Source organism: Heliconius melpomene, chromosome 17 (genome assembly GCF_056956725.1).
Source record: "Heliconius melpomene rosina isolate 202511_hmr_F chromosome 17, ASM5695672v1, whole genome shotgun sequence".
Lineage (NCBI taxonomy): Eukaryota > Metazoa > Arthropoda > Insecta > Lepidoptera > Nymphalidae > Heliconius > Heliconius melpomene.
In genome coordinates this window covers 14,608,628-14,621,514 of record NC_140405.1, presented here as the reverse complement: position 1 = coordinate 14,621,514, position 12,887 = coordinate 14,608,628, and the positions used below count along the sequence as shown (strand labels likewise).

The following is a 12,887-nucleotide window of genomic DNA, read 5'->3' as shown; positions in this document are numbered from 1 at the left end:
CTGAATGGTAGATAACTTTTTCAATAATAAATATGTATCTATTTATTTTTATTATTTAAAATAGATAATTCTATTCTTAAAATAAAGCATTTTCAAAATAAATAGTTGTTGTTGTTGTTGTTCTTTATTTATGGCATTCCGAGCGTGCCAATCGTGTCTATCCATCGCACAATTTTTGATAAAATTGTGTGTGTAGTGGTAGAAATTAACTCTGCGCTTTCTACTAGAGCGAAGAAATGACAATAAATGATTCCTTCGAGTGGGCATTGAACCCACAACTGCCGCATTTACAGTGAAACGCTGTGCCCCTGCGCCACGACGGCTTCCACCTTTGCCAATACTTATGACATTATACTATATACTTATGACATTATACTATATATTAAGCTGTTTTGTATTAACTGCATAAAGCGTTTTAAATAAAAATAAATACGATTTTAGAGATCTACACTTCTGCAATGGTTGTATTCGATTCCTACCAAACGAGTCAGTATATCGCTATTCAGAACATCGAATGAAGCTCAAGCCCGGCCCCGGTGTCGACTTCCGTGGACAGATGCCCATACCTCAGGAACTTTTAATGAAACGCGGGAAAATACAAAAAGATAATAAAATTAAAAAGATTATTAAAGAAAAGAAATAAATTATAATCATTTATAAATAAAATTATCTGTAAATTGTAATCATTATTATTAAATTTATTTTGTAGATATTACTATATTTAATCGTTTACGGAGCTAGGTTGGCCGATGTAAAGAGCATCTCGTGAAATGGGGGTACGCACTGAAGGATGAATCAACCTCTGACTGACACCAACCTACAAACGATGGTACACTTACTCTCCTGCCCTAAATGTCCATTCACCTGTTCATATGACGAATTGATTAAGGCAAAAGATACCGCAGTCAACGTAGCTAAATACTGGCAAAATATAATCTGAATTTTCCAAGCGTTGACACGAAGAAGATGGCTCGATCAGCCTAAGTTAACATTGTTACTTGTGTAATGATTTTATATTAATAGTTTTGACATTCGCAATAATTTATTATAAAAATGTAATCGACCTCTGTTTTATTAAAAGATATTTTTGAAAATAGGTTTATGGAACTACCACCATTATGATGTGGTCGGAAAATTCGAGATGCACTTTTAGACTTAATGCGGAAAGAGAAAGAGGTCTTCTAAAATAACTGAATAAATATAAAATGTCGTATTAGAATTTAACAGATACATTGTACAACCTTATCAGTATTTTCTTTTAGAAAGAAATACAAGTTCAGTAAAAGCCTCGAGGTGTTTTATTTCGTTATATTTGTAATTCTAAAATCTGTTTAATTTAAGTAAAAAATATTAAATTAAAGAGGCAAATAAATGTTAATTTATCGATGAAACTTTAACTCCTTTGTTGTCGTTGTTTATACAAAATAATGATAGCTCAGTGATAATAATTCAATTCCCTTCACAAAATATCCATTTACCAAAAAAATTTACTTACGACATTATCACGTATTCTTCTGTAAAATAATTTTACAGACATTTATTTAATGAATCTGAATGGTAGATAACTTTTTCAATAATAAATATGTATCTATTTATTTTTATTATTTAAAATAGATAATTCTATTCTTAAAATAAAGCATTTTCAAAATAAATAGTTGTTGTTGTTGTTGTTCTTTATTTATGGCATTCCGAGCGTGCCAATTCAGCACTAATCACTTCGCCAGTGTCACGTTGAATGGAAAACACACAAAGGAGAATGTACGGTAAAAAGACACTAACACAATAGGAGAATGCACGTTGAAAAGAGATCCAGCTAAGATACTGCCTTCACCTATAAGTAAAAAAAATAAATATTATATATATACAAATATTATACTTATACTTTAATATTATTATATTTAATATATTTACATAAAAACTTACACAAAGGAGAAAATACAAATATTAACAAACATTGTACATTAAGGGGGCGGGGTACTATATGAGGAAGGATATCATACAAGGGACGAATTAACTTGGGACATGTGAAAAGGATGTGGGAAGGGGAACTTTCATCCAGGCCACACTCACACAGTGAGTGGTCCTTGACCCTGATCTTAGCTAGGTGCACAGGTGTACATGCATGCCCAAGGCGCAAATGACAAATAGTTAATATAATCCTCCGTTCAGCAAATTTTCGTCAAAAGAACCAAGGTCGCCTTGGGATATTGGGTTGGATAGTAGCATAATATTTACCTTTCTGACATTTTGATAATTCCCAGAACTCAGACCAAATAAATAGTTAATAGGAGTAACAAGACGTTATATCTTATATACATACATGTGTCAAAAACGAACTGTCACAATAATTGTCAAAATGAACATTATCTTGTCGATTGTCGGTGTTTTTGTATTATATGCGTATGATTGCTTCGATTTGAGCATTAAATAAATAAAAGTTATTTTAAACAAGTTGAATAACTAATATATTAAATATGGAAGAAGGGATTATGGTGGAGACACTGCCGATATTGGGTACCTGCAGCCTATGTCTGAACGAAGGAGTCGTTAAAAGTATGCTTATTAAACAAATTAATGATAATAAAAAAGAATCTTACACAGATATGCTGTTCAAATGTTTTTCTATAGATGTAAGTAAATAATATATTATGTGAGATGTCTTTAGAAAATTTCCTTTGTACGAAGTTGTTAAATGTTATTTCTATTCGAGGATACTTTTAAAACAAATATTAGCACTTTGATTCAAATTGCAAGGAAATAGCTTTATTTTTTTTATGTTTTTCTTCCATTGACATTTTAAATTAAAAATAATACATTTACATTTATTAAACCTTATTATACACAAATACTTTACACTTATATTGTTTGATATTTACAGTTGGGGATATTAGAATTAGATGATACAAAACGTTTGATATGTAACAATTGCATACAACAGTTAGAAAATAGCCTGAAATTCAAAGAACAAGTTGAGACATCATTAAAGGCTTTAGAAGTAACAGTCAGGTTAAAAAGTAAGTTTAGTTATGTGTTTATTATATAATTTTAAGTTTTTTTAATATTTGTGTATTATATAATTTTAAAACTTTTTAATACTTAGTTTCAATATGTTTTGGGCCAGTTTTGGGGACAGGTGTACAAATATGTGACTAAATATGACAGGTATGAGTTCGAATCCCACTCAAGGTAATGAAATACTATTAAGTATTTTTTACAAATTAATATTTGCACATCCTTGCTCTGTATCAAGTGTTGCATTGAGATCTGCCAACACAGAAAATGGACTGCTTACTTCTGTATGCCTTGACACTAGTTCTTAATGTTTATTATGCTGTAATTATATTATATAAAGTATGTATATAGAAGATATTATAATGCTATTTTTGTATAAAATTAAAATTTAATAAAATTGTAAATTAATTCTATTAGAATCATCCTACTCACATATTCTTAGTTTTATTTTTAAAATAATAATAGTTTTAATGGAATAAAAAATTATTACCTGTAATTTTAATTCTGGGTCTGTTGTGAAAAAAACTGTTATAATTCATTTCAGAGGCAGATCAAGAATATGAAAGTGTTAAACTTGAAACTTCACCAAGAAAAAATAGTGGTTAGTTTTTATTAGCTAGAACCATTAACCTGAATCTAAGAACCTAGTATTTATATACTTCATTCTCCAATTTTGACCAAATTTTCGTGGTATTGCCTGTTCACTAATACTCGACATAGCTCTTTGCCCTTGTACTGGAGCAAGGAAAATGAAAAAAATATATTTGTTCCCTTTGATGTGTATCAAATACATAACCATTGTGTTTACAGCCATGATGACTGCACTATGCATAATATATAATATACTATTTTTGCCACTTGACAACCAATGCCTCAAAAATTTGTTGGAAATTGGAGAAGACACTCCCATCTTAACACTAGAACACTTTACAGCAAGAACTTAAAAAAAAAATTAACTGTTTTCCAGTATCTCTCAAAGAAGTATTGAATGATGTGAATGAAGACATAGTGTCTGTTATTGGATTCTCCAAAGACTTTCACGATGACGACTCAGGTAATCAAACAAACATTATTATTATGAAAATTTTAGGATTGGAGGAGTATGAAATTTGGCACAGTTATGGTCTGCATAAAGAAAGAGTAAGGAGTGCTTATAATTAAAAAAAAAAGAATCCTTAAATAATATACAAGCAAATAAATTTAAAATCCCCAATCCAAAGAATCACCATCTTGTCTTGGCAAAGCTTGAATTTTTTAAGTCTTCAAGTGGTGGGACAATGCATAACTGTATACATAATGGTTTCATTTCCTTATAGTGATAAGTCTTAATCAAAACATATATTATAATAAGTTTGACCATTGAAAGTTTATCAAGAAATTGAATTTTTTTTTTCAGCATCACACTGTATCCGGCAATTAATAGCCTAGGCAGAGGGGGCTTAATGTTGGGACACACTGTTCCCCATGCACTGCACAATTTTTGAGACATTGCATGTTGACATGTGGATGACATGTGGAGACAGTGCCATGTTTTGTCTTGTTATCTGGGCGAGAAAATGAACATGTTATGAGATGTGCGACTGTGCTACAACAGTCTTCAATTACTTTAAAAATAATTATTATTTTATTTTTTTCATTTCAGATGGCGATAGGATATTATTAGAAGCTGTGAAAGAAGAGGAAGATAGTGATTTTGATGATACTGGTATGTAGATTAATTTATGATTGAAAAACTCTTTTTCTAATTTAAATATATAAAAATTTATGTAAAAGTTAATGTTAATTAAATTTTCATTTTTCGTCCACTTAGATTAAAAAAAGGTTTTTTATACATCTATAAACGAATAGGTATATAATATGTATTTTTTAAATACATATTTACAAAAAAGAATGTTTATTTTCAGTTTTAAACGATCTCATCATAAAAAAAGAGCCCGACGACTACAGACCAAGGCGAACGCGTAAAAAAAATTTGTCCATAACTAAAAAAAAAGTTTCCTATTCTGTAAAAAAACAAGCAGACTTGTCCGAAACTGAAAAACTGCTACAATCTGGACTTTTTCCATTCAAAATGGGCAAAAATGGGTACTCTTGTGCTATTTGCCCAGAAAAATCCGCCATATTGGATGACATACAAAGTCATATAATGCAACACAGTGTCACTAACATACATGTGGCTTTCAAAAAAATGATTTCTTCAACTTTGCAAAGATTTTATAAGAGTAGCAATAAATTAAAGTGTAAAATATGCAGGAGCGACATAACGGATTATGAAACTCTAAAGAATCACATAAACAATTGTATTACATCCAAAAGCAACTCGGGTTGGAACAATTTGCCGTTCAAATTAGAAAAAGACCAATTGGACTGTCCAATATGTCAGAAAACTTTTCTTAATTTTGTCAGTCTCAATACTCATATGAACGTTCATTACCCTAACCACATATGTGACAGTTGTGGAAAAGCTTTCGCTTCTAAAGCGAGACTACGCGGCCACATGAGGACACACGAAATCGGGGACTTCCCCTGTAGATACTGCGACGCCATTTTCGACAGAGTGACCAAAAGAGAAAACCACGTGTCGAAAGAGCACAAATCCGGTATACGTTATGCGTGTAAAAGATGCAATATATCGTTATCGTCGTTTTACGCCCGACAAAAACATCTGGCAGAGGTCCACAATGAAGAACTGAAGAGGTATAAGTGCAAGGCGTGCACTCAAAGCTATATAACGCCCGGACACTTGTCGAGTCACGTCAGACGGGACCATTTAAACGAGAGGAATCACAAGTGCAGTAAATGCGACCTCGCCTTTTACACGCGGAACTCCTTAAAAATGCACATGATAAAACACGACGGAGAACGGATACACACGTGCAGTATATGCCACAAGTCGTATCAGAGGAAGAAAACGTTAAGAGAGCACATGCGGATACACAATAATGATAAACGGTTCGTCTGTCCCGTCTGTGGGCGCGCGTTCACACAGAAGTGCACTTTGAAAGGCCATTTGAAAGTTCATGAGAGAAAAGTCGATCCGGATGATCGTGCGCCTCAGCCCTTGCATTCTATTTGAAAATTTTAAAAAAACTATTATAAAGGGCTGTCGCGTGATGGTTGTGAGTTCGATTATAATTTGGGAAGGAATTGTTCTGATTTTGGTCGCCCTCGCGAAGAAGCAAAGTAACGAGTTATGGCCTGCCACTTAATGGCTTTTAAATTTCACTGGATAGTTATTATCTATTTTATTTTTCGAACGGTTGTGTCCAAACTCCGTCAAACTATTTTTTTATATTTTTGTGTCAAAATAATTTTGTATATTTAAATTAACAGAACTACGTAATTGGGAAGAAAATATTATTATTATTCTTTTATTTATATACAAAAAAATAATACTAGAAGATCAAATTTACCATTAATTAACAATGGAATACAACTAAAGATCTCTTAAAAGGTTAACAAACTATATATTTTTTGAAAAAGTTGCCAAAACTATAATTTTGTCTTACAAAATTTATTTTTTACTTTTACTCTATAATACTTATAGCACAAATGCATTTTAGAAAATGTCTTGCCATGTAATAAAATAATGGCAGCCAAATATTTATAATTTACTTAATTGAAGCGTATTTTATTTTCATATATACTTAATATATTTTTAGTTTATAATATTTTTTTTATACTTTTAGCCGTTCGAGCCAGACTCGACTATAAAACTAAGTATGACTATAAAATAAATGGTCGATCATTTCTTTTATAGAAATATTTATCAAGAACTTTTTAGGCCGCTGTGACCCTTTGAGACATCGTTTGACTGGAGACGCAATGGTGGTGAGTTTGATCCCCACTCGATAAAATTATTTTATTCAAATTATTTTTATTTCTCCTCTCTGATGGACTAATGAGGTGGATGGCGTTGGGTATCGCCTTCACGTAATTTGGGATAAATGTAAAAAAAGGGATTGTCTTTACACCAAGTTCTCTTTACTAAATATATTTTTAGTTTGTAATGGACCTTATTATGGTCCTTCGAGCTGACCTCTTAAAAAATGTCTACTATTTATTTCATTGTCATTTTACGCCCATAACTAACGCAAAGTTAAAGTATATTCTTATTAATATCATAATATTCAAATAATGTGTTAATTTCTATTTTTTTTATTAATCCTTAAAAATATTTTTACTATGGTATTTTTTCATTACCTTACTTAAAAACACACTATTAAATGTACAAAGTGTGAGTAAAGACTTTTTTTAACTTAGTATCCATCACAATGAAAGCGATCTGTTAAAGTTTTATACATTATGTACATATACATATATTATGTTATTTGTAAAAAATGTGCAATAAAAATTAGATTTTATTATATTACATATCTTTATTTTTATAACCCTTATATGTTTTATTATATACTAGTGACCCGCCCGCGGATTTGCCCGCTTGTACTACATGATTATTTATTTTATACACAGAATTGACTGACAATTATAATAACTTCTAATATGTTTTTTACGACATTATCGTTATTTCTATAAGGTATGTTGATACTTGATATTTATAATAATATACATAATAATGTATGTATACTGATATCTAATAAATAAATAAAATATGGCTTAGATGTTGCCTAGAGTTAATACCTATACAACCAAAATAGTTTCATTCAAATCCGTCCAGTAGTTACGGAGATTAGCGTGTATAAACAGACATTTTTTTTTGTGGATTTGGGGTCTACTGTTCCTAAACCATTATTATTTTGTAAATATATTCAGTGTACAGACGCGCCATTTTTACTTTTTTATTATATATAGAGATAGAGTGGCTCAGTGAAACAGCGTCTAATTGTTTGCGGGTTCGAATCATCTCCGATACACAGTGTATTATTTCTTCCTTTGTTCTGTCAAGACAAAATGTGGCGTCGAGTTCCGCTATTTAAGTGGTAAACAGTATTAAAACTAAGCCTACACTGCCTACCCTGTTACGAGGAATATATCCCTCTAACACATATGCTATAGCATAAAACAAAAAATATTCTTCAAAAAGACTTATTTTTTTAGCTTCACCTGTATTCCGCACACAGCAGGCTTGGCAGAGGGAACCTAGTGTGTTAAGTTAAGATACTCCGTTCGCGATTTTCCGCCAAATTCTGCAGGCATTGCGTGTTGAGTGGAAAAATTCAACTAATTAGTTAATTGATTTCCTATATAGTATAATTATACTAATTATACATCGATAAAATTATATCTAATTAAAATTAAATCTAATTAACAAGTAAACATAAAATGAACAAAGCTTAGGCATAACAGATTAAGTAGGGGTCAAAAGTATCCGCCATCTTGAATGCGTGGGAGATAAGAGGGATTTCCTTTGTGTACTAAATTGAAAAATAAAATTGCTTTTTATTTCATATATAAAAAAACTGTGAGAACATACGGAATATTCTAAAATCTAGGTGAATCTTACCGCAAGTACAGTGGATTACATCCAAACGATTAAACTGAGCTAACACAACAATGAGATATAGTCTTTCTCAATAAATGGATTATACGACACAAAGTTTTTTTCAATTCGTACCAGTAGTTTCTGAACTCTTTGTTCTTAAACTGAAATGAAATGAAAGTTTATTGCCAAAAATGTATGAATACAGTCACCAGATACAATAAATCAATCCTATTTACAGCATTCAATAAAATAATTTCACTCTGGTTTAATGAACTCTGGTACCCATTGTAAGATTTAACTTGTGTTATGGGTACCAGTGCTCTTACAAATTTTTAAATGATCTAGAAATCGGTAGATCAATCAAACATCTTGTGTCTGGTTGCAGTGGCGGACTAAGGGGGGGGCGGCAGGGGCGGTCCGCCCCGGGCCTCGGGTCCTGGGGGGCCTCCAAATGGTGCAAATTCCCTTGATCAAATCCTAAATAAGCCTTTGAAAAAACGCATAGTATCTACTTAAGAGGAAGCTTGAGGTTGGAGGGGGCCTCCAATAAACAAATAAATACAAGGATTAGTGCAGCCTGTACCGGTAGTTTACATTATATTAATTAAAATTACTTTTATCTTTCTATTGTTCATTTAGTTTGCATGTGGTTCCAGTTTCGTAGTTTTTTACTTCAAGTTCCTAGGGCCTCCAGACCGATGTCATTTTATAAAAGTTTGCGTACTCACTAATCTGAAAGTGGGGCCCTTCCAGAAGTAGCGCAAAATAAAGGTACATCTCTATCTGGGAGGATGATTGAGCCATCAGATCGATTTGGGTGTTTATAAGGGGTCTTAAAATAGTCCATAAATAATATATGTAAAATACTTTACGTACGTACTTTTTCCAAAGTGGTTTTGGAAGTCAAATGGCAGTTGCTCCATTTAAAAACCGCCATCCGCCGCTAATATGGAACGCAACAACGTGTCAAATACGAACACTGCTTAAAACGCTAGTACCCAGACAGAAACTCTGCCTTTCAACGTGGAATATTGGCTCTCTAACGGGACGATGCAGAGAACTCGCAGATGTACTTATAAGATTTCGAGTCCAGTGTGCTTTTCTCCAGGAAGCTTGCTGGAAGGGCAATAAGTCCCGCAATAACGGACAGGGTTACCGACTTATATACACCGTGTCACCCTCGGGTAAAAACGGTGTGGCAGTAGTTCTTTCTGAAGAGTTTCAGAACTGGCTTCTTGAAGCTGATGGTCACTGCAATGGCTTCATGCGTGTAAGGGTGCTGATTGAAAGCATTACTACAAACTTAATCAGTGCCTATGCGCCGCAGGCCGGCTGTAGCGTGTCCGAAAAAGAGTCATTCTAGGAGCAGTATGAAGAGGTTCTAGTTGCTCTACCGTCTACAGAAATGGTTTTAGTTGGGGGAGATTTGAACAGTCACGTCAGTAAGGTTGCTGAGCCATATGAACGTGTTCACGGGGGTTTTAGATACGGTCTTCGTAATGTAGAGAGAGAAAATATTCTAAGAACACCTATATTGCGTCTGATCTGGGCGTCGCGAATATGTTTTTCCAAAAGAACCCTCAGCACCTTATTACTTATAAATTGGGTCCCACTCAACTCAAATTGACTACATATTGACCAGACGGTGTCATATGGGCAGAGTAACTAACTGTAAAGTAATTCCAGGCGAAAGCCTGACGGCCCAACATCGTCTCCTTCTGGACTTTAACGTCACCCCGAAGAAAAAAGTCGCCGAGAAATGTAAGCCTCGGGTCAAGACTGACTTCATAGCAGAGATGACGGCTGATATACAAGAGCATACCTGTTATTTTATACGGCAGTGAATGCTGGCCAGCACTATCTCGGCACATTCAAGAGTAGGTAGGTAGGTAGTCTTGGTGTGCGTGACGTAACGGATAAGCTCCAAGAGCATCGCCTGATATTCGATAGGTGAGACCTATCGAACGCCGAAGGAAGCGCTGGTTGGATGTTGTGATGCAGGGCATGAGAGTCAATGGACTCACTACCGACGCACTTAAGACCGTGCAAAATGGAGTAGGTGGAGTAGGAAGGCAGACCCTGGAAATAGCCGGGATTAATGCCAAGAAGAAGAAGAAGTACAGCGTATTTTGTCCCAATTTTAAACAACCTTTAGGACGTCTGGCAAGAGTAAAGCCTACGTAAAGGGTTTGGTTATAATATTTTTTTTTTACATTTTTCTCAAAAACATACTTGAATACGAGGGTTTTTACTTTAAGGTAGGTGAGCTTGTACCTTAAATTGGCGCTATCTTCGAAAGGGACTCACTTTCAAATTAGTAAGTATGCATACACTCTTACATACTTATTAGACTATTACTCTTCAAAATTTCAGGTTTACTAAAATAACGTAGGTCTGGGGTCCTGGGATCTCAGTCTATTTTATTTTATACGCGGAACTAATATTACTATAGCGTGTGAACTATAACGCTCATGAGGATAAATTATTATCTTTATTGAAACTAAGCTTATGATTGAAGCTTCAGATGACGCTCTGGCTGTAGTACTAGATAATCTTGTAGAAATTTACAATGAATTTGAGAATGATCAGGTTTTACATCTAGAGCAGATGATCTGCCTCCACCTATACCTATCTATCAAATGGTAGTAATAGAGAATATCAGTGCTCGAACCATTCTTATTTCGGTTTTGATTCAAATTCCTCTTTTCTTCCGTACATTATTTAGACGGATCATAGCTTCTTTTGTTATCCCGTCGTCTTTTTCCTCTCTCTCTCGAGGACACGAGAATTTCTTTACTAAATTCTACTACATGTACTTTTGATATTTAGTATTTTATAAACATACACACTAATTTGTACATGAAAAAAAAGTGAAATGTAAAGCTCATGGGGGGGGGGGGTTCTGGTCTGGGGGGGCCTCCTTTGACTACACCGCCCCGGGCCTCCGACGGAGTTAGTCCGCCACTGTCTGGTTGGTTCATTATTGTATGAAAAACTGAATACAAATGTAAGAAAAAAAAAAAAAATAAAATAATAATAATAAAAGTAAGAAAACTGGATGCACATTTGTAGTAAAAACCTCATCAATTGAAAACATATCTTATTCTATGTACTTATTTTTATAAAACTCTCTGTCTCACTGTATTCCTGCTCCTGTAAAAATAAACTAACTTTTGCCTTGCATAGATGAAGGGAAAGAGGAAATATGTTGCATATTTTATTAATTTTATTATATAGATGACCACCGATAAAATGATAATGTCGTTGGGCAGTGGCAGTATTACATTTGTAAGTGGGGCAAACATTATATGACCGACGAGATGTTGTGTTATTTTTATTGTATTCCTTTTTCCTATGTACACGAAGTATGGTATGGAGGACAAAAAGCTGTCTCACCGTTAAAACTGCGCAGTCTATGTATAGCTGAGATGTAGGATATCTAAAAGGTTTGAAGGTCATGACTTTTAGGACAGCCCTCTGGGCCCGTTCCAGGGGTAGCAGTAGAGACTTTGATGCTGCACCCCAAATAGAAATGCAATATGTAATGATAGACTGGCATAGGGCATAATAAACTATTTTTAAAACAGGGTAATCTGCAGATGGTCTCAGTTTTTTAAAGATAAAAAGGATTTTACGTACTCTAGCAGTTAGGCTATCAATGTGAGGCTTCCAGTTTAGGGACATATCAATTAATACACCAAGGTACCTTACGGTATTAGTTTTTCTAAGCAGCGGACATTTACATATTGCAGCGGAGGCGTTATTAGGGCAATTTGCGGCATGAACTTTTAAAAGGAGAGTATCAGCTGGACATAAGGTATTTGGTTTCAAAGAGAAAGGCATGTACACTGTTTTAGCTAGGTTAATAGTCAGTAAATTATCAGAAAACCAACTTGTCACAGACCTAAGTGCATTCTCTGCGTGCATAAATACCTCTGACCAATTATTGCCTTTTATGAGTAATGCCGTGTCATCGGCGTAAGTAAATATTGAGCAATTGGTAAGCGATAGTTTACATAAGTCGTTAATATATATCAAAAATAACGTTGGACCCAAAATTGACCCCTGGGGTACACCGAAATTTATCTTCTGGCTGTCACTTATTAGGTTATTTATTTTAACGCACTGACTCCGATCGCTAATATAGTCCTCCAGCATTTTATAAGGAATACCTCGAACACCAATGGTATTCAATTTAGACATAAGGCAAGGGATAAAAACAGTGTCGAAGGCCTTAGAAAGGTCAATAAATACCCCCATGCATTTCGTGCCTTTATCCAAGCTAGCAACTACATGGTCAACAAACGAAGCAATAGCATCTTCAGTAGACTTACCACGTCTAAAACCATACTGGTTGGATGCTAAGACATTTTGTGCTTCAAGATAGTGCATCAAGCGTTTGTTGATAATTTTTTCTAGAATTTTAGACATG

At 33.9% G+C, this 12,887-nt stretch overlaps 1 protein-coding gene and 1 pseudogene across 1 annotated transcript; both read left to right on the top strand.

Annotated features, from left to right (window-relative positions):
- The first annotated feature begins 2,248 nt into the window (after positions 1-2,248).
- LOC146530515 (uncharacterized) lies at positions 2,249-7,381 on the top strand. The gene is made up of 6 exons (XM_085199899.1): positions 2,249-2,630; positions 2,879-3,014; positions 3,557-3,613; positions 3,980-4,066; positions 4,655-4,717; positions 4,917-7,381. The coding sequence occupies exons 1-6, from the start codon at positions 2,475-2,477 to the stop codon at positions 6,086-6,088; spliced, it is 1,671 nt and encodes a 556-aa protein (XP_085056025.1). The 5' UTR covers positions 2,249-2,474; the 3' UTR covers positions 6,089-7,381.
- A 1,981-nt stretch (positions 7,382-9,362) lies between these two features.
- Positions 9,363-10,227, top strand: LOC146530514 (protein CFDP2-like; annotated as a pseudogene).
- Positions 10,228-12,887: the final 2,660 nt, after the last annotated feature.